At 48.0% G+C, this 21,993-nt stretch overlaps 1 protein-coding gene and 1 long non-coding RNA gene across 2 annotated transcripts; one reads left to right on the top strand and one right to left on the bottom strand.

Moving 5' to 3' along the window:
* The first annotated feature begins 34 nt into the window (after positions 1-34).
* LOC104910449 lies at positions 35-9,045 on the top strand. Its single transcript, XR_793087.3, has 3 exons — positions 35-6,521; positions 7,856-8,035; positions 8,720-9,045. It is a non-coding gene; the product is annotated as an uncharacterized LOC104910449 (long non-coding RNA).
* An 8,542-nt stretch (positions 9,046-17,587) lies between these two features.
* TRIB1 (tribbles pseudokinase 1) lies at positions 17,588-21,991 on the bottom strand (the record flags this gene model as incomplete). The annotated part of the gene is made up of 3 exons (XM_010709309.2): positions 17,588-19,811; positions 21,340-21,632; positions 21,926-21,991. Coding segments are annotated over 3 exons (828 nt in total), but the record flags the coding sequence as incomplete, so codon positions are not given.
* Between the last annotated feature and the right edge of the window lie 2 nt (positions 21,992-21,993).

Here is a 21,993-nt window from a genome sequence, read left to right as displayed (position 1 = left end):
AAAAAAATGCAGCAGCAAGCAATCTGGAAAAACTACACAGCCTGTTTGTAGCACCTCCTGCACTGGCACTGATGTGTTCACAGGTCAGCACTGCAGCCATAGCTGCTGTCAGCCCGTACATGGTCTCACAAGAGGCTCACAACATCCTCCATGTTGATGCATGGATTCTTCTCCTGCAAAATTTCTGATCCCAGCTGCAGAGCCCACATCCCTGTGAGCCTTCTGCTGCAGCTGTGATGCTGTCACCCCTAACCTCATGCTTTGCTTTACCACAAAGTTCTGAATCCTGCTGCTTCTTCACCAGGAGAAGTTTCATCTCACCTGAGCTCTGCTCTGGTGCTCTTGAAACTTTGCTTCAGCTCTTCCTAGAGCCTGAAAGTGAGTCAGGACCTGCTTCAGTGATCTCCATCAGCAATCACCACTGAGAGATACACTTTGATTCTGTTGAACTTTCAGTTCCAGGTGCAGCACGGTGCCAATGACTGCAGTGGGGTTCTTCCAGGAAATGGTGAAATAGGCACCTGAGGGTAGGGAGGCAGATTTGCAAACAGTCTGTATAGTGGAAGCATATCCATTGGAGCTCCGAAGAAGTGAAGCAGTGCTCATCTCAATGAGGAGCTGCAATCTCTTCCCATTAAATAGCTTCTGGGAAAATTGCTAAATTCTTCCCTCTTAGGGGATGTCCAGGGGCAGGTGGATTCTGAAGCTATGCAGATCCACCAGGAGGGCAAGTGGCGTTTCTTGCGTGCTCTGGAGCAGTGAGAAGCATGGCAGCCCTGTCACTTTCTTGCTGAGCATCAAGGTGGTGTGTGCAGCTTTGCCCCAGCACAAGCAGGTAAAGCAGAGGGATCTCCACCCCATCCTTCTGAATTGAGTCCTGGGTAATTTTTTCCTTTGTGTATAATGCTTTTGTCTGCCCCTCATGTCATGCTGGTTGGCAGTGATCTCAAGATAACCAGGAACAATACAGTTTTCCTCACCCACGGGTGTGGCAAATAAACAAATGAGGTATTGGGACACCTCAGCAAGTGCCCTGGTCCCTGGCACGGGGCCACTAAGGCCTTCTCGCCCTGCCCACCCCACCTGGGGTTCCCTGGTGACTGGGGGAAGCCTCACATTGCTCCAAGATGCTACAGCTACACACAGGGCCCGACCTGAAGGATCTCCTGCAGGCAATCCCAGCCCAACACCATCTCCTCTCACCCTGGTTGTGCATATGATGATGGGACCTAGGTTTTCAAGAAACATGTAGGTGTGACACTGAGGGACATGGTTTAGCGGCCACTGTGGTGATGGGTTGGACTAGATGATCTTAGAGGTCTTTTCCAGTCTTACTGATTTTATGACTCTATAATTCAATGATTCTATGATTGCATGGCTGCGTGCTGAGGTGTCCAAAAAGGAGCTAGCCATAGGAGATGGTTGGGGGCTCAGTGCTTGCAGTGCGGTGTGCTTGCAGGATTGGCAGCAGCGGTGTGTACTGGCTGTGTGCCTGTTTTCATTGTACTCACACAGCTGAAAGGATTAGAGTTTCTACTGATTTTCTGGGGTGACTGACTATAGCTCAGAGAGGGTTGTTCCAGATGAAAACAGTCCTGGAACACGTTATTACAGCTCTGCAGCCAGTCTGGGCTCTTGCCTAGCCTGCCTGCCCCACACCGCTGTAGGTTTAGCTCCCTGCTCAGGGACCCCTGCACTGAGAGGTGATCAGTTTCCATCCACACCCCTATTCCTCCTCTGTCTCCAGTGCACCACCACAGCAGTGGGGAACAACCTCGATTTTGGGAGACCTCCCACATGGGTGGGGAATGGCCAAAGGGACAGGCATAGGAGCCCAGCCTTTTCCTGGAGCACCCTCAATGCCTTGCTTTCTGCCCTCTGCTTTGCTCATTAATCACAATGCAATCTTTTTCCTGAAAGGAAGGCCCAAATGAGTCCAGCTGTTGGTTATTCCTGGTCTCTGTGTTGTTGATCCTAGGGGAGATGTCATAGTTGGCAGCAATCCCACATCGAGCAGAGGCACTGCAGAGGAAATGAAATGAATCTTATTGGTTTCCAAAGGATATAAGATGTTTTCCAACCAGTTAGTTTACCTTGTTTCACTCTTCCCTTTCCTGTGAAGATCATTTTACCCTCTTTTCGGGTCAAGGCTCTACCAGCAGCTCCAGCACTGAAGCAGCTTCAAGATACCAGCTCTTTCTTGTGCCAAATGTAGGAACAAATAAGAATGCACATAATGAAGTTTTCCTTACCTGTCTTCTTCCTACAGTGTAGTACCTACAATTTGACCTACCTGTGAATCATAGAATATCTCAAGTTGGCTGGAATCCATATGCACTGAGTCCAATTCCTGAAGAGTGAAGTTGTCAGGAAGGACCATGAAGTGATAAAATAAGAGCAAACGTATCATACATGCATACAATCATTTCTATATGCAAAAATGAGTATACAAGAACTTATGTCTTCCACCTTCTATCAGAGTTCTATTCAGCAGTGTTTGTCTGTTTGTTTGCTTTATGAGGTGCTGCTCCAGTGCTATGACGGTGAAAGTCAGAGCTTTGGCTGAGAAGAAAGAGCCCATGCTGGCCAGTGGGAGGAGTTCTGGGCTCTGCTGATGTCAGTGCCTGCTCCTTGCATGGAAAAGATGCAACATGTGTAAGATAAGTGAGTCAGCCTGGGTCAGGCCCAGAGCCAGTGATTGCTGAGCTCTCTTCCCAGCTCTGCTACTGATTTGCTTGCTGGCCTCAGTGGGTTTGTCAGGCCAGAAGTATGGCATTGCGTGTGCAGGCTGCCCCTGAGGACAGCAGTTGATTTCTCATCATCCATCATTTCTCACAGCTTCCTGAAATATCAGCCCATCTTCGTCGCCTCCCTGCTTTTCCACCTGATTAATGGAAGTAACTCTGCAGACGCATCCCAGTACTGTGCAAACAGATGAGACAGACTTTGCCAAGGCACATGTGCAAACATTGGGCCCTCGACTGTAGAACAGACAAGGGTGAGCTACTGAGACTCCAGCTACAGAAGCACTGAGCTCCATGTGGCTGGCTTTACCTTGTTGAACATTTTTGGCCTGCTGCTGTTTCCCCATCAATAGCTACATTTTCACATCTGTCACTCAGCCAAGCCTTAATCCAGGTGGTGTGTGCCCTATTCATCCTGCATAATGTGAGCTCATTAATCAAGCTGTCATGTGGTGGAGAAAGCCAAGAGTACTGTGTCAACCAGATCTCTAATCTTGTCTGAAAAAATAGACAACAGGTTTATCTAACAAGACTTACCTTCCACGAAACCCAGCTGATTAGTGCTGCTTTTATTTTTAGCCTCTAATTCCTTGTTGTTGGAGGCCTGACTTAACGTCTGGTGAGTTTGTCAAGGGATGCTGCCCTGCTAAAGAGCCGATTGCTCCCCACAGTGTCCCACTGAGGCTTTTGAAGACCCAGATCAGCCCTGGCACTCTCCCATGTCTTTAGAATTTCCCCAGATTTGTAAATATAAAACTTCACCAAGTGCTTTAGCTAGTTCCTTAAGACACAAAGATAGCCAGACCAGATGATGTGAAAAACATTTAATTTTAGCAGATGCTGCCTCACATCCTCCTTTGTTCCAGATGGTAAATGCTCTACTCCATCCGCAACATCATATGGGATGAATATCCTGATCCCTTCCAAATGCAGAGGAGAAATAGCTATTGAACATTTCTGCCTTTTTTGCAACATTGTTTATGATTTTACCATCTGCATTTAGCAATTGGCCTATACTGCCACAGGGATGTGTTTGGGAGAGCAAGCAGCATTGTTCCTAACAGGATTTTTGGAATGCTTTCTACATTTCTTTAACTCGACTGGCAGTTGATAGTCTATTAATCCTTTGGTTTCCTTTTATCAATCCCTTGCATTGTTTTAGCTTGTAGTTTACAATCATTGCCATTCTGTTTCCTCTTTCCTTTTTCCCTGCTTTTTACATTGCTTCTTTAAGTTATATTGTTCTTTCTATATCTTTTTCTTAACAGGCTGTTTCTTACCCTACAGATCTATTTTCCATCTCCATCTACATCCAGCAGAGTATTCTTGGCTAAGTTCCAGTTTTCATTTACACTTCTTATTTAACATTTATGTTTCCAGCCTACTGTGCCAGCTTTAAATTTGTGCATGCAGACACATACATACACAAAACTGAGACCTAAGGGGACCACAAAAACAAACAAACAAAAAAAAAAAAAAACAGTCGTGGTAACATTAACTTGTATGAATTGGGAACACCAAAGAACAGGATTGGCAATGCGTTGTAATGACCCTGACATGGGAGAGTGCATTTAGCCCACCCTCGGTACGGTGAGCATGCCTTCAGTCATGTCATAACTAAAAAAAGTCAGTGATCTGTGTCCCCAGGATGGTGCTCTCTGCTGCTCCGCAGAGGTCTCAGTTCCATCAGTCACAGTGAAGTAATGTGATGCACCAGCCTCTGTCTCCAAGAACTGACGAAGTTCGTCAGCCTGTGCTTGGGATTCTGACAATGATACATGTTTCTCAGGTCTGCTGACTTCAGCAAGGGCACCAGCATCACTTGGATTCTCTCTTGCAGAAGCTGTGGCTAGAAATTTGACCACAAGGTCACAAGGACTTTGCCCCTCGGCTACTAAAGTTTCACTGGCAGGAACCCAATCTCCAGCGCAATCTCTTCCACTCCTAGCAGGCCATGCACTTGTCTATGGCTTAACTGTTGTTACTCCACCACAAGCTTTGCCCAATCCTCCACCTCCAAGATACCATCTTTATGGACAAACCCAGATGTCTGAAGCAGCCAAAGATGGTGATGAAGCAGTGTTTGTCCAGCACTGCAGCCATGGAGACCCTCCTCTCCACACCAGGCAGCAACATCCTCTCCATTTGGGTTTTGGGTTCAATCTTGTGTGCACTCCTGAATACAGAGATGTGTGTTTATGTTCACAGATGTGAACAGATGCACTGCATGCATAGGCTGACAATTAGTGTTCTAATCTACATGCATGAGATAAATCTAATTTGATTATGATCTGTGGTACAACAGCAACTCCTAATTTTCAGTGATTAGTCCTTCCAATTCAGCAAGAAGGAGGCTCTCTTTTGGGTTACTGTGCACAGTCTAAGGAACAAGCCTCTATTTGTTTTTTCAGTTCCAGGGAGCTGCTGTTAGCTGGCTGAAGTGACCAAACTAACAGTGCACTGATTAAAAATCCTGGTGGGGTTTCCTCCTCTGAGACATGAAGAAGTGACTGAGGACTGAATGCGCTGTTCTGTTGTGCAACGAGGTGGTCTTTTCACAGCTGCCCATCAGTATCTCATTTCCAGTTTTATTAATTAGAACTTCACTCCATAAATCACATCTCATGGCTTGCAGTACCAGAAGGAGGACATTTCCTGCTGGTATGGGGCACTAATGCAGTATAGGCTTTCAGGGCTTGGCAGACATTCAGTTCCCAGTCCTGGTGCAGAAGCACAGAGATCGCAGGGGCTGACCCTGCACCTCTACAACCGACCTTAACAGGCAGCCCAAACTGATGGTCATGCTGTTAGATGTGTTCAAATCAAGAAGACAAGATGAGTTAAGAGCAGTGGGAGAGGAGGAATTCAGGCAGTCTCTCGGATGTGCCTGTTACACTCTTGTCTCATTGCCCAGGACAGCTAGGTAGGGTTGAGGTTGAGTTTCTGTATGCTTTTTGGGTTGAACATTTACCTGTGCTTAACATCTGTGTGACACTAGCTGCTGTGTTCCCCGGTGCAGTGTCCCACACAGCCTTCTCAGTAGTACAGTAAACAGTTACTTTGTCTTTTGTCTTTATTAGTCCCCTAGGAGATAATATTGCCTTTGCTTATGACCCTATGCTCTTGCTGGTACAGCTGTCTTCCTGCCAGAGCACGTATTAGTTCCTGAGCTCAGAGTGCGCACAATGTGTTTTGTTATGTGTTGACACAGACACACACACTGCTTCACCCTCGTGACGTGGCTCTCTGAGAGCTGAGGGCTGGGTGCCAGGTGGCTGTGGGGCTTTCACGGGATCCAGAATATTTCAGAAGGTCTCCCTGCAAGTCAGAGCTGAGTTTGGAGGGACAGCAGGGTAAGAGCAGGAAAAAAAATAAAAATAAAAGAAAAGCAATTTACAAAGTTAAACGTAGTGACTTGAGTGATTGTGAGCTTTCCCAGGGCAGAGGACAGACCTTGCCCAACCACGGGGCCCATCCTGAGAACAGAGAGTACCTGAGCTGCCGAGTCCTGGGCAGCAGGTACAGAGAGCAGAGACGAGCGCTCTCAGGGGATCAACGCTGACTTCGTCCAGGGAGCCCGGCTGCCTACAAAGTAGCTTAAAAGGTTATCCTAGGTAAAAAGAAGCAAACAAAGCAAACTTGTGGGCTTGTTTCCGTGGATACTTGTCTGGAAGTGGAGGCATCCTTTAGAAGTCTTCGTAGCCTCAGTGCCACAGATTGTTATGAATCACTTGGGACAAATATATCCTCAAAGCAACAATGACTTTTTAGTCCATTGTAAGTAGCTCATGTGTTGATGTTTTAGAGAATAACATTGCTTAATGTGTTTATACTTTCTGCAGGATGACGCAATGAGCTCTCTGTATAAGGTAAGCAGCTCTTATGGAAAGGCCCAGATGGCAGGTATGGCACAGCCTCCTGAGCATCCTGTTCTCTGCAGGGCTCTCCTCGCAGCTCTAGATGTGTACTTTTCTCTCTTTATTCCAGCACATACACACAAAGCGCCCGTTTATAGCCCGTTCCAATTTTGCCTGCCTCGGGGGCAAAACTCGAACCTCCCAAAAATTTAGTAAACTCCCTTCTGTGTGTTTATGCAGCCTTTCATCAAAGACTATAGAAAGAGGCCATGTGGTCTTGTGGCTAGATCAAAGCTAGAAAGCTCCTGAGATCTAATCTAGGCTGCACCAGTGACTCACTGGGTGGTTTTGGCAAGTCACATGATCTCCGTTTGCTCAAGTCTATCCAGCTGAAAAAAGCAGGCAAGAAATGCATGCTGGCCCCAACCTGAAGCCAGCGTAGATGCATTAAAGGAAAGAATCTAAACTGATCTATCGCACACTTGGGCTAGAGGTAATACTCTGTAACAAAGGTGCCAATTGCACACGTTGCCACCGGACCCGTGGCTCTTTCTGTGCCTCAGCACACGCTGGATTACGTCAACAAAAGGCTGCACAGATGCATCAATCCTGCGGATGCCGCACTGCTTTTCACTCCATTCTCTAACTCGTCCTCCAGCTGTGAGTGCCCTATTTTGCCTGCTCCTCCTGCAAAGGACAGGGCAGCTCTTTTCCCATTCCTTTGTTATTTGCCATTTAACCAGGATCTCTCAGGACGTAGCATGTGAGTGCATGGGCAATTACCACAGTGCACGCATGCAACGGCATTATTGCTTTGCATGGGCCTGCAGCCCATAACACTGCTCCCAAGCTGCCTCCAGTGGGAAAAGCCCAGCTCGGCAGCTGCTGATCCCAATCTCCAGCTAGTATTTATCCAACAGTTCCTCCCGGAGAGATTCTCCAGTGGCAAATAATTTCCCTCACGTGTTTTCGCCTTACACCTGTTTTGAGGCTGAGAACATTTAGGAAGGCAATCCTGATCCTAATCTACATTGTAATCCGTTCAGCTGCACATGGGGAGCAGTGAGCAATCTGTTTGCCCGACAGTTGTAACATTTGGAGAGAGATGGTGAGCCCGGAGTTAAGCTGCTGCATTGTGACTGAGTCACAGGCAAAGCAGGAGCGGGGAAGTAAAAGGCTAAAAGTAAAGGATTTGCAGCATGAATCTGAGGTTTTTGCTGTTGCTGAAATCACCATTTGCTCTCACTTTTGCAGTTCTTTGCAAAGGAAGGCGTGGCTGGAGAGCCTGGAAGGGTGTTTCATAGCTGGAAGGGCTGAAAGTCTGGAGCCAAACCTTGAGGATGATGTCTGTGGGGAAAGAAATTGAGACCCCGTGTCTAAATCTCAAAAACTGCTTTGATTAGTCAAAATATTCATCTTCCATGACGGAATAAGGTTTGTAATCACAACTGAGCAAAAGCACTATTAAGTATTTATTAAAACTCACTCCAGGTTAACAACCTGCAAGTGGCCATCCTGCCAATTCTATTCTAAACCCAAAAGAAATGGTGCGCTTATTTGCCCTACAGGTAATAAAACCAGTTTTTCCCCTACCTGGAAATACACTTGGATTTGCCCAACAGGCACAGCAGGATCAGCAGTGACTTCTGATGCTTATCCTCCCATTGTAGCAGCTGCCACCAGAGCCAGAACTTGGTTTGTGGCAGTGCTGCTGGGCTGGGTCCAAAGCCATGGGGCTGCTCAGTGCAGGATTAAGAGTGAGCACTGAGGTGAAATGAGATGTCAGGCTTGGATGGTGCTGGCATCCCCTGTGCTCTATTAAATGTATTAACAAGTAATGGCATAGTGAACTCCTAAGTAAAGTGGAGTAATTAAAACAATAAAATTTTTAAGGTTGAGATGATGCCTTTTGTTGTGGGTGGAAGGCAAGGGGAATAAAAGCTTTTCATCTGCATCAGCCCTGTGAAGGAGCCTCTTGGAAGTGGCTGGAGAAGCAGGACCCTCTCACTGCATGGAAACCAGAAGGGACAGAGAGAGGGTCAGCTCCTTGGGCCAAGCTCAACCCTGTGTAAGATTGTAATGACCACCTACATCTTCTTGTCTTCCATTTCCCCCCAGAGCCTTACTGTTAAAGCTTTGCCACCAGGACCTATGGATGTGAGCAGCGAGCAAGGCTTGCATTTTGCACGTGGCTGAGTTTTACTGCAGTGAGTAAAAAAATTCAAATCCTGATGGCTGAGTTTGATAACAGGAACTACCACGCCTGGGTGCTGAATATGGGAAGAGTCAGACTCCTGCCCTGGGCTCACACAGCTCTGCCCTCGATGGAGAGCCCAGGGCGGCACTTTACTTACACAAAGTGCTGATGCCAACAAATACCATAATAGTGGAAGTAACTTTAACAAAGCACTGCTGGCTAGCACAGCACTTCTGAACTCAAGTTCCTTTTTTTTTTTTTACTTAAAGCTTGTTTTGAAAGTTAATTGTTGAGCCTCAAAAAAAATAAATAAATAAAATAAAAAAATTGAGTTGGGCAACTATTTGTGCCAAGGTTAAATTGGGTCAAATCCTGAAATCCTGACTTCGGGCCAGACTCTGCAGTTCCCATTGATTTACACAGGAATGTTGCATGCACTGGGAAAATTTACCCTGAGTTGCTGCTCTGAGTCCACAGAGAGAAAAGAGAGTTTGGATTTCTAGGTTTGACCCAGCAGGCAGCAAGCAGGATGGCAGTGCAGCTGGTTGGCAGGAAGAGACTGGGTTTGCTCCAGGTGACAATGATTGTGTTATAATTTATGTAAGAGCAGAACCCCTGAATGCATTCTTAATATGGTTGCACTATATTCATGCCAGAGTAATTTCCTCATATACCCCAAAGATCTGTCTGGGATATTCTGCACATGGCATCTGTGGGACCAGATGCCCTATGAATGGGTCCTGGCTTGTATCTACAAAGGACATGGACAGGCTGCCAGGGCTTCATGGCAGCTCCCTGCTATTCAGCAACATCTGGTTTGAGTGAAGCCTTTCTAACTTGCATCAGTGGGGTAGGACCCACAGGAGCGTTTTTTGACACTCCTAGCAAAGGAGGGGCAACTGGGATAAAAAGAGAGGTGATGTATCGGCATAGGCTGCCCAGGGAGGTGGTGGAGTCATTGTCCCTGAAGGTATTCAAGAAAAGAGGAGATGTAGCACTGAGAGACATGGTTTAGTGCGCATGGTGGGGGTGGGTTGAAGGTTGGACTAGATGACCTTAGAGGTCTTTTCCAGTCCTAATGATTCTATGATTCTATGATATGAGATTGCTTCAGAGGGCTTGTGCTGCATGTCCTTGTTGCAAGGAGCATCCTCATCTGGCCTATAAAGGGAAAATCCAGCTCCTTGGAGAAAGGGTGCTCTTGTGTCTTTCTAGAACATGCGTTTTCTGTATTCACTCAGAATGATATTTATTTAGCCTTACTTTGAACTGCTGCAGCAGCCTGGATCATTAGCTGCATACTTTATTTTGTTTTGTTTGATTGCTTCCCGAACTTAACCCCTCCCTATGAGGTCTTTAACTGAAGGATTTCTCCCTTTGTTTTTGAGGGCTACACATGTGCTTTGGGGCCTGCAGACATACCTAAGGAAGGTGCACTGCTGCAGTGTCTTGCTGGCTGTCTGATGTGGTGGTCACTGGAAAAATCTCACTGCTCTACTGTACTTCAGCATGTGAGGAGACTAAGTTCTCCTGCCTGTTATGAAGCCACACGTGCTAGTTGTTTCCAAATGAATCAATTGCCCTTTTAAAGCCACAGCTGCGAGACTGCAGTCTGTCTACCACTGGCTGCAGTCCTACCCAGCATTACTCCCTGTGTGTCATCCCATTGACTCTGAGAAGCGCAGTGGACATTTGGGGTTTTCTGATTACTTGCCAAGCCACAGACACGCTTCCACTCACATGGCACTGGAGCCCCTTGCAGCTGGAGCGCTTTCCGAAACTATTCAGCTCGACCTTTGCTTGAGACATATGACAGCTTCCTAGCAAAGATGAATCTTGTTTCTGGAGAAGTTGCACTAAGGCCACTGTGGTATATTTCCAGAAATAATCAAACACAAACATTCACAGGGGTCAAAATATCTGTACACCTGTTTCCTGGGAAGGCAGCGGGCGGCTGTCGAGGCCATCTCAGCTGTTCCAGTGCCCCAGCAAGATTAGCACCTGGGTAAAGAGCAGCTGATGGTTGCAGAAAATAGCAAGACGGAGGCCAAGCCAAAGGGAAGAAGAGAGGTGAAGACTGCATCACTTTTCCAGAGGTTTCTACCTGCTATGGGTGGGGATCAGCACAAACTAGCTGCAGGAGGAAGCCTGGGATGTTTATGAGTGGTCACAAGTGGTGTTCCCCAGGGATCACTACTGGGGCCCATCCTGTTTAATATCTTTATTGATGACCTGGATGAGCAAATTCAGGTATGTTTCAGTATGTTTGCAGGTAACACCAAGGTGGCAGAAAGTGTTGATATTCCTCAGGTCAGGAAGACCCAACAGATGGATCTGCATACGTTGGACTGCTGGGCTGAGGCCAGTGGGATGAAATTTAAGAAGATCAAGTTCTGGGTCCTGTGCTTTAGTCACAGCAACTTTAGTCTGGAGGAGTCTCAGGGGAGAACTTATTACTCTCTGTAACTCCCTGAAAGGAGATTGTAGTAGGTGGGGGTTAGACCTCTTCTCCCATGTAACAGCACGAGGATGATCATCTTAAGTTATGCCTGGGAGGTTCAGGTTGGATATTAGGAGAAATTTCTTCTCGGAAAGGGTAGTGAGGCATTGGAACAGGCTGCCCAGGGAGGTGTTGAAGTCACTGTCCCTGGAGGCGTTCAAGAAACATGGAGATGTGGTACTTAGGGTCATGTTTTAGTGGGAAATATTGGTGGTAGGTGGACAGTTTAACCAGATGATCTCTGTGGTCTTTTCAAAACTTTTTAGTTCTATCAATGACTCGAGAGCTCTGAGCAGCTCCTCCAACTCCAAGGCATGTATCTCTAAAACATCTCTGAAAACCTATCCTGTAGCATTTGTGTTAAAACCCTGTCTCCGAACCCCTTCCCCATGCTGCAGGTGCAGGTGCTGCCAGCAGTAACAGGTGGCCACCTCTGTCAGCACCTCAACCAGTGCCCAGCATTGCGCTGTGCTGGGCGAGGCCTCTTCCTCTCAGGCTCTGACTCATGCCCACATGCATGAGCAGGATGTGCATCACGGACTGGCCTGGTCCCTGCTCACCCACGAGCCCCATGAGGACAGCCCTGCCCATGGGCAGCAGCTGAAGGACTCCAAACCACACACAGCACTGAACTGAAGTGAGACGTACCTCCAGCACATTCCCCTCTAGCATAGAAATCCTAGCTCCAAGATGGCCCATTGTGGACCATACTATCAACACGCCTGCAAGCACATCCACACAACCATCCCACAGCACAGGGAGGGCTTTCCTCATGGTCAGGGGCCCGTCCTGATGTGCTGAGCTCCTCTCCCCATGGCGCAGTGGCACAGTCCTTACTCCATGATGGGGAGAGGCCTTCCAGGGCCATGGCTGCTGTCAGCACACGGTCACAAGCCGGCTGGGCCACATCATGGTGTGGGGAGGTCCTCCCCTGCGGCTGAGACACACGTCCTGCTTTTCCTCACACACCCGGAGAAAAAGAAGAAGAGAAGATTGAGAAAAATGTTACTAAGTCAGGAAATCATTCTGGAGGAGGGGGAGCAGTTCCTCTAACCTCGTGTATGTGGAAAGAATGCTATTTGCTGACTTGGCCTTATTTTTTAATTTATTGTTTTGCCAGCTGCTCAGATAAAAGGACAAAGCTCTGCTTGCTGTAATGAGGCAGCCGCTCAAGCATGCCTGTACACTCAAGCACAGAGCATCTGGCTGGGACACTGGTGACAAGCGGAGAACAGTCCAAAGGGTTCACAGGACACATCCTTTTAAATCCCTCAACAGCGAGGACTGAGCACTGGCTCTTTCTTCCTCCCATGAGAACTGGAAATCTCCTGGAGATCATTAACTTTGGCAGACGGGGCTCTCACATATTAAGGATCACAAGACCCGTGATACAAAATCCCACGAGCTTGCTGATTAAGCCTTTCTGCCAGGCCTGCACGACTCCAGGCTCCACAGCCATCTCCCAGGGTGACCTCCCATGGACACAGGCCAGTTGGTTCTCTGCAGGAGTTCCTGTCATTTTCTTGTGTTTTGGAGAATATTCTCTTTCCAAGAAAAGGCCTCTAGTGGCATTCTGCTCTGGAGCTCATTGCTGCAGGATCTTGAGGCCTGAAAGAACAGAGAGTCGAAGACCCTTTCTCAAAGGAAGTTCCTTGAAAGGTTGCTAAATGCCACGTTGGACATAAGTGAGCCATGTTATCCCAGTGCCACAGTGAGGACATCACAGGGGGAGCTTGACAGGCATCTGCTGGTGCTTCCAGGGAACAAGTGGGCCTTCTGGCCTTTTAGACACAGTTTGTGCACACATACTGGTGTGGAGAGCAGAGGGTTCATCATCGTGCTGCTCAGGTAACAGTCCACACATAGACCAGGGTGGGTTTCACCCTTTCACCTGGAGCTTGGGTGCCGTTGTGCCTCTGCTTTGTCACTTAGACTCAGGGGTGAACATGGTGAGCTTTACCCTTCTGTATTTACTCACCAGGGGAAGCACTTACTCACACCAGCCTCTCACAGCAAAGTCATTGTGACCGGGCATGAGAGCAGTGTGCAGGCTTCTGTCCCAAATTATGCCAGTGCTTCTGCCCCACTTTATTCTATGATTCCATGATTTTATGTCAGTACTTTGCCCCCAGTTGACGGCATGGCAAAGAAACCTTGCAGTATATAAACCTCTGTAAGACTACAACTCTGACAAGTTGAGACTGGATGGGGATATCATCACAAGGCCCAACAATGGCTTTACACTCAATTACATTTATGGTTTCTGTGATTCATCTAAATGTTTGTGGCTTTGTCACTACCTGGAAGTTAAGAAAAGAAAAAGAAAAAGGAAAAGAAAGCCCCGGAATGAACAGCTTTCTGCTGCAAGACACTGGGTGACACAACAGAAACTGAGCAACTACCTTTGGTGGTAGGGAAGAGTCATTTTCTGTGCTGACCAGAGCTATATTTGATTTCTTAGGCAATGTCAGCTTTTGCATGCTACATTCTCTGGCTAATAGCCAGGGCGATGTGTAATACTTTAGCCACACTGTTGTTACTTAATGCTTTCCTAATCTGCAATTTGCGCAAGAGGAGTAAAATCTAAGCAAAGCCACTGAGAACATCTCCTCTAATAATTTATCAAACGCGACTTTTGTTGTTGGCAGGAGGCAGCAGTGGCTGGAGGTGAATGTTTTCCCACCGCAGCGCCGTGAGATAAACAAGGGGCAGCTGATTCACACCACACTTTTCTGCCATCCACCCTTTGTGTCACCCTGATATTTCTTCAAACGATAAGCCTGCGTGAGCACTCACGGTGTGCCGCCAAGGTCCAAGTTTCATCTCTTTCTGCAAATTGCATGTTAATTAACCATTAATAACAGCGGGAGTTGCATGCAGAAATCCACACCCACAGTGACGAGGCTGTGCCCTGGCTGAGCTCCTGATAGCTGCATTATGGGGCCAGGTTGGCCCCAGCAGCCCCACAGGCACTGCTCCCCGTCCCCGGAGAGGAAAACAAACCAACACTGGCCAGCCTTAATCTCGCCATAAAGAAAAGAGTTACCTCTTGCTCTATGAATTTTATTTATTTTGGTCCTCTGGGCAGTGCTTGCTGTTGTTAGAAACATGATTGCTTCATACAGTTATGTTAATGTTTGCATTTGACAGAATGTAATTGATACTTCTGCTGCGACGGCTTCAAAGCCAAATTAGGAAATGAAGTGCTGCACATTAGCTTGTTTAGCTGGTTAAATGCATACAGTGCAATGAAAACTAATGAGTTCTCTTTAAGGCATTTTCTAAATAGCCAGGTTCATAATAGAAAAAAAGTTCCAGCTGGGAACTCGTATCCTAAAGGATTTGTAGTTTTGTTGTAACATAAATGGATCCTGGCTGCAATATGGATCCTAGGTTTCACTCAGAGAGTGGGATTTTGCAAGTTACAGAGGAATATAGCGTAAGAACTGTTGCAAATTTCACAGTACTTTCACCAACAATAGTTCTGAGAGATGTTGCATTTAACAAAGACATTTTTGCAAGGGATTAATTCAGAACATGGTTTTATGTCAGGCTATTCTTCTCGGTGCTCTGTAGGGAAACACTGTGTTCGTAAGAAGCATTTGCACAGGATATTATTTCTTCATGCTGCCAAACCTGTGCAGTGCCAGAACCCTAGAATCACAGAATGATTTGGGTTAGAGGGATCTTAGAGCCCATGCAGCCCCAACCCCTGCTGTGAGCAGCATTGCCACCCACCAACTCAGGCTGCCCAGGGCCCATCCAGCCTGGCCTTGAGCTCCTCCAGGGCTGAGGTACTCACAGCTCTTTGAGCAGCTGTGCCAGTGCCTCACCTCCCTCTGAGTAAAGAATTCATTCTCAACATCTAACCTACATCTCCCTTCTTTTAGTTTAAAGAGATCTAAAGCTAAATGTTTTTTTCATCCTGATAGAGTGCAGTAGCATGACAAAAAATGAACAAAAAATCTGCTTTTGTATAAAGAGATAATCTGAAGAGATTTGCTTGACAGAGTGCACTCAGCGCTGATTGAATAATTTGTATGTTTAAAGCTATCTCTGGGGCCTGCCCTCAATCCATTAACACAGAGCTGAGAGGAGCACTGCACAGCCTTTGTGATTCAGCCAAGTGCAATGAATCTATGTATCTTTGTAAGAGTGTTTTTGTTTTTTTTTTTTCCTTTTCTTCATAAATAACTGATGGAGAAGTGTCTTAGACCGATTTCAAGGTGTCCTAAAATGAGGGTCGTTGTTTGCATCGGAGGAACTGGAACTCAACCAATGCTTCATAATGAATTGCCCATACACTCAGCAGTGTCACCCATTTGGCAAGGAGATGTTGACCTTCAGTCTGAGCATGCTGAGCTGGCTGCTTCACCTGGTGCTCCAGGAGGAAGCTGGCTTACACTCTGCTCTATTGCTTGAAAAATTATCGAACGGAGGGATAAAAAGCAGCTGAAGTATCAATTCAGTGTTGATAAAAATATATATCTGGGAGATAAAGGGAGGCAGCTGGAGGAGCCTGGGATGTTGTGGAAAAACCACAACTTTCTGTTATTTCCAGCAGCAAATGGATGAGTAGCAAAGGCTGCCTTCTGGAGAGGGCAGCAACCTCTTTCAACTTCAATACAAAATGGTGAATAGCGCTGAGGAATAAACAAGAGATTCCTGCAGCCCTTGTCAAAAGGGACCATTTAAAAATAGACAAATTATGACTCGAGAAGAAATGTATGCATTGCATAAATCAAAGTTCTCACACCCACCATCAGAGTTTAATCACTTAATATGCTGGTCTTTCAACATGCTCAGAAACTTTGTATACAATAATACAAACGACGAGGTTACGAAGCAATAGCAATTTATTCTGCTGTACAAACGGATGTTGCATTATAATCCCTAAAGCAACACAGAGGTTGTTTGCAGACGTTACTACCATTTGCCATTTATTTTAATTGCTCTACAGTGTCACTCATGTGAAATAAAGTCATGGGGTGACCTATTCATTCACCTACTGAGGGTGACTTCACTGCAGGCAAAAAAAAAAATAATATATATATTTATAATATACATATAAAATACATAATATATATGTATATATGTATGTTTTAGACATTGTCAAGGTTTCACCAAAGCATGAACCTCCTGCAGTTGTTCTAAGGAGACGCATCAGGGCTCAGATCCAAGGCTGAAGGTATGGCAGGGCAGCGGTAATTCAATCAGCTGGGCGATGCTGTGCATGTATTTTTACAACTTTTGCAAGAATAACATCAGTCAAGTAACTTGAGATATTTTGGTGTCTGACATTCACTCAGAGAGCTCTAAGAAAATATGCTTACTGCACAGATTGCTGGTTTGTCAGAGTGGGAGGCAAGGCACCTAATTACAGCCATCGCACCGCTCTTCGTCATTGACCAGCTCCCATCCCCTCACTTCACTCTCAGCTCACTTTCTAAGAGCAGAGCCTTTCTCAAAGCCACCCTGGTTCCAAGACCTGCCAGGAAGCAGTTGCTCTGGTGAACAGATTTCAAGAAAAAGGACAAAGTTAAGCATGAGGCAAAGTATAAATAAAAACCGAGCTTCTCTTCCTCCTCCTCTGTACTCGCGAGCGATGATCTCACTGCTCAGGGTGGATTACAAGAGTGGCTCGAGCTCTTTCAGGAAAGCACATTCTCTAACCTTGATACTGCTGCTATTTATACGCCTCACTCCCAGCCACAAAGCACAGCAGCTCTGTCAGCTTTCAGCTCATTTTTAACAAGAGCACAGTGCAGCTTCTGTGCTTCCGCCGGCAGCACCAGAGCCCACCTCCAGCCTTCCAGCAGCTCTCAGAGCTGCTCACTTGGAGACACCTGAGACCCAATTTTCCACTGGGTTGCATCCCATAGCCAGGCAGGCAAGTGCAGGAGGACAGCCTTTCGCTGCCATCTGCATCCAGTTATAAAAGAATGCACAGGCTGAAAGGCAGCAGGGTGACTTAAGTTGGGCGGCTGAAACCCAACAGCTAAATCAGACGGACTCTTCCAAAGCAGTCACTTATCTTCCCCATCCTTACCAAACAGGATGCCCTGTCCCACATAGCTCTTGGGAGAGCTTGTGTCCTTTCCACCTCCCCAGTCCCAAAGATGGGGAACAACCCATCCCCCATCTCCTCTCACCTCCGTGCAGATTTAACCCGGGGGTGATGGGTCACCTGCAGGCAATGGCCACGAGCTGATGCACTGTGAGGCCAAACCCCATTGTTTGAGGCAAAGCCCAGTGTTCACCCTGAGACACCACCAGGAATGGGAACAAATATTATGAAACCAAGTTTATTAAAACTTTCTACAAGTCAGACTTTATCATCCAGGTTTCCACAGATATCTACATATTTACAAGTTGGACATAGTGTTTTCAGCTTTTCTAGCAGATTTTTCTACCAATATATACAAATTCACCGTTCTTTTTCATAGAAGGGCTAAACTGTATCACAGATACAAATGTCAAGCAATCATGAGAAGTTTAGTGCAACAGAGAGCTGTAGTGCCCTGCTCTTAATGCTCATGATTCTGTCAAGTTAGTATTGCCAACAATAATTCACATTAAATTGCTCTTTGACACCTCTTATTAGGACAAACAAAGTACAATGGAACGAAACATAAAAAAGCCCAACAACAACAAAACAACCCCCCACATGTAAGCTATGTACAAAGTACACAGTCCATGAGGTATACATGGTATTCCTGCAGTGCACCAGCAGCTCGACGCCGGACCACCCCAGGAATGACCCCATCGCCCACCTCACATCCACTGGGCACCGCGCTCTCTAACGCAAACGGCCATCTCTGTGTGAGCCACTGGGCACAATGTGGAACAGAGGAATCTGAGGCAGGGCTAAGCTTTACTTACCCCCAACCTGGGAAGCTAATGATTTAGGTCTATTTGTTATCCACGTACATTGGAAAGACTATGAATAATCATGCAAAACAAAAGAACAAAATTTAAGGGGGGGAGGAAAAAAACAAAAAACAAAAAAAACACAGCCACAGGCCAACGACATACCTGAATAATCAACGTAAGGGCGTATGGAGATTTTATTCTTAAGACTGACTTTCTAGGAGCAAGGGGGGGAAGAAGAATTGAGCCTGTAGGAAGACGTGAACATGTTTACATATACTGTACAAGATGCCCCTTATCGCTGTCCAAGGCAAGGTGCCCTCCTGATAGTGTTACGTTTGGGGAAACAGATACATTTTGGCACTGGGAGCTGAGACTCGCTGCCTGACCAGCCTGCTGAGGGCATGAAGTCGCACAGGACACACTGCGGTAACTCGAGGCTGAAGGCTATTTAAAACAATTTTGCATTCAGCGAATGGCATCAGAGGGGATCCAGCTGGAGATCAGCTACTCCCCCTACCCCCCGTGTCAGAAAGGTCCTGGCAGCAATTGCAGCAGGGATCTCTCTTACAGGAGGATCTGACAGCTTCATCCCTAAGGAAATACAACTGACTGGAGCAACGAGCAGGCGGCTGATGTGCTGATGAAGACCTCCTTCCCTCAGTAAAGTGCACTTACACTCAGAAAACTGCTTTGCAAGACACCAAGTCAACTTCCCCAACTTTAAAAACAAACAAGAAAAAAAACCAAAAACCTAATTTGTCAGATTTGCTCAGTTAGAGATATGCCCTGCGCCCCTCACCTGCTGCAAATCACTGTCCATACAACCTGGGGCAAAGGGGGAAGCCGAGGGTTGGCTCTGCCTCTCTCCACATCGCCAGCAATAAGACTCTGCAGCCAAAATGCAGTGGGAAAGGGCAGAGGGCACGGGAGGCAGAAGCAGAGCCATGTGGTTCCTCCGGGCAGCAGGACCGAGCCGCCAGCAGGGCGAGCATCGAGCCTCTGTGTGCGCTCACAGCAGAGATCTGTGGGTCGACGTTTATCTGAAACAAGGTCACTTTTCTGACCATACTGGCACTTTAAGATGCTTTGAGTCTGTAACGTGGAAAAATAAAATATGAAACTCTACGGAGATGCCAAAGGTGAGAACGGCGAGGTTCGTGAGATTTCAGGGTTAGCAGAAGAAGGAACTGATATCGTCATTGTCTCCATGGTATTCTGGAACGATTTGATCGGAAGTCCCTGTCTCTTGGTCTGTATATCCTGGCTCCAGGACCGCCTCAAACCAGGGATGGAGCAGGATCTCCGGGGCTGTGAGTCTTTCAGAGGGCTCCCGTCGCAGGAGGCTGCGGATGAGGCATCGGGCTTTGGGGGAGACGTGGTCAGGAATACAGAACTGTCCGCGGCGGATTTTGGAAAACAGCGTGCTAGGGTCCGAGTCGTGGAAGGGATAGCGTCCCACGAGCAGGGTGTAGAGCATCACTCCCAAGCTCCACACGTCGGCCGACTTCCCCGAGTACGTCCCCGTCGTGTTGAGGATCTCAGGGCTGACGTAGGCAGGACAGCCGTGTTTATCCGACAGCGCATCGTCCTCGCCCTTGATGATGTGCGTGTCCTCCAGGCTCTCCAGCCTCAGCTGTGTCCTGCGGGGGGCAGTGGGTGGAAGCCTTGGGTTAGACACACGGGGCAGCAGACCAACGGCTCCATGCAGCAACCACCACTGCATTCCATGCATTAGCAAAGGAGAGGCAACAACTTCCTAATTTGCACCAGGGATGCTTATTCCAGACCAAGGTGTAGCTACGTGCATATTGTTGTTTGCTGGGATGTCAGCAAGTGCTGGGCTCTCGAGGAATGCCAGCGAGGCTCCTGCTGCCATCCCAGCATACATTTTCACAACACAAAGCCCGGTTGTTCTGCACTCTCAGCGTTCACCAGCTTCCTCGATCCCTATTTTCTCCCTTTTGCCTTTCCAGGTGGTGCCCCGGTCCCGGTGGTGGCGAACCGAGAGCTTCCCACCAGCAGCCACCACTCACGTGCCGCAGGGATGTGCTAACTGCAGCCTGTCCTCGGCGTGACCTCCCACTGCAATGCAAAATACCCATCGGTTCTGTAAACGGAAAATGTGACTCAATGCGAACCGTGGGCCCGGGATTGGCCGCGGGAGCACTGAAACTGCACCTGTGCTGGTGAGCCCCAGCGCCCGCCTGCCATTGCTTAACCCTCTTCTTGCCAAACGCAATGCACATGACACTCGCCTGTGCAACACCAATTTCCAAACGAGCCAGGCTGTGTGCAATGTAACATTTCAACAAATGTTTCATCTCACTAGGGGCGGGAAAAGCTGCAATAGTTTCCTTCAAAGGAATTACTTTCTTTGCATGTCAACATACGGCTGTTTCTGTTTAAGAGGTGCAGTACTGGTTCGTTGTCTTATCACCTTCACAACCGATATCCCATAGAAGCAGTTAAAAAAGAAAACCAAACAGCGGTTTCTTCTGTTTCATCACATTAAGCATGACCCATTGCAGCCTATACGCATTTTTTGAACTTCCTAGAGCACAGTGGCCACTCAGGGTCAGTTCCTGGGCTGACACCACACTCCCAGCTCTGCCACGTGCAGCACGGGGCACAGAGCAGCCAGCTCTCCAGGGAGACACTGAATGCTTTCCCTGGTCTAAATTTAGAAGCTCATCCCAACAGCGTGCCAGCAGATGGGGGAAGCTGGAAGCACCTTGCTATAACTCAGGCTTTAGGTTAAGTTCTACCACTTTCCCCCCCGCGGGACATTTAACCATGTGTCGCCCTCTGTGCAGTGCATGCCCATATCCATGGAGCAGCAGAAGCACCACCACCAGCACGGAGATGCCGATCCACACTGTGCTGTCCTCGTTCCCTCCACATCCCATCCCTTCACCCGTTTGGCCCTATAACTCATCCATCATCACCAAGACCTAACCACTGCCCCGTGACTACGGATGGATCTCACTGAACTTCTGCTGGAGGAGGGGAGGCTGATGGAGAGTTCGCTCCATTCCCTCAGCCAAGACCCAGCCGCAGCCCCTGGGTGCTCCACTGCACACATGGGCACAGACCCACCCCGCTCTTGAGATGCTCTTTGCCCTTCTGAATGAGGCTTCCCCACTCTCCCGCCCGGTGACAGCCGCTCACCTCTCTTCGTTGGAGAAGACAAATTTCCTGAGCTTGAGGTCTCCAAGAACGATGGCCGACTGGTGGCAGTGAGCGACGGCCGCCACGATCTGCCGGAAAAGCCGGGCAGCCTCCTCCTCCCTCAGCCTCTTACAGCTCCGCACGTAGGAGTGCATGTCCCCAAAGTCCTTCTCGAAGAAGACGTAGGCCTTGGTGTCTCCGAGGATCACCTCCACCACACCGGTGATGTTGCGGTGCGAGGGCAGCTGGACGTAGGGCCGGATCTTGTCCTGGTAGTGTTTGAGAGGGAACACCTGTGCGGAGGAAATGAGCACAACGTTCGTTCTCGAGGGCGTCGGGAGCGGAATCGCGTCCAGCGACTCTTTCCAAACAATGCCGGGGATGGAGGAGCGCCAGGGCTCCGTGCCTCCACTCGAGCGGCACCGAGACCCCCCCCCGCGGCTCCGCCGCTCGTTCCGCACGGACGACGGGGAGCAAAAGCCAAACCAACGGAAACCACAAACCGCCCGAAAGCCTTTCGTCCCATTTCGAAGCCCCTCCGAGCTCCCGCCGCCCGCCGACCCGCCCCGGGACGCCCAGCGCTCACCTTGCAGCGGAGCTCTCTGCCGGAGCTGACGCTCAGCGCTCGGGACACCTGCTCGCGCTCGGCCAGCG

Source organism: Meleagris gallopavo, chromosome 3 (assembly GCF_000146605.3).
Source record: "Meleagris gallopavo isolate NT-WF06-2002-E0010 breed Aviagen turkey brand Nicholas breeding stock chromosome 3, Turkey_5.1, whole genome shotgun sequence".
In the NCBI taxonomy this organism is placed as follows: Eukaryota; Metazoa; Chordata; class Aves; order Galliformes; family Phasianidae; genus Meleagris; species Meleagris gallopavo.
The sequence above is the reverse complement of the archived record's forward strand: the minus strand, read 5'-3'. Positions and strand labels throughout refer to the sequence as shown.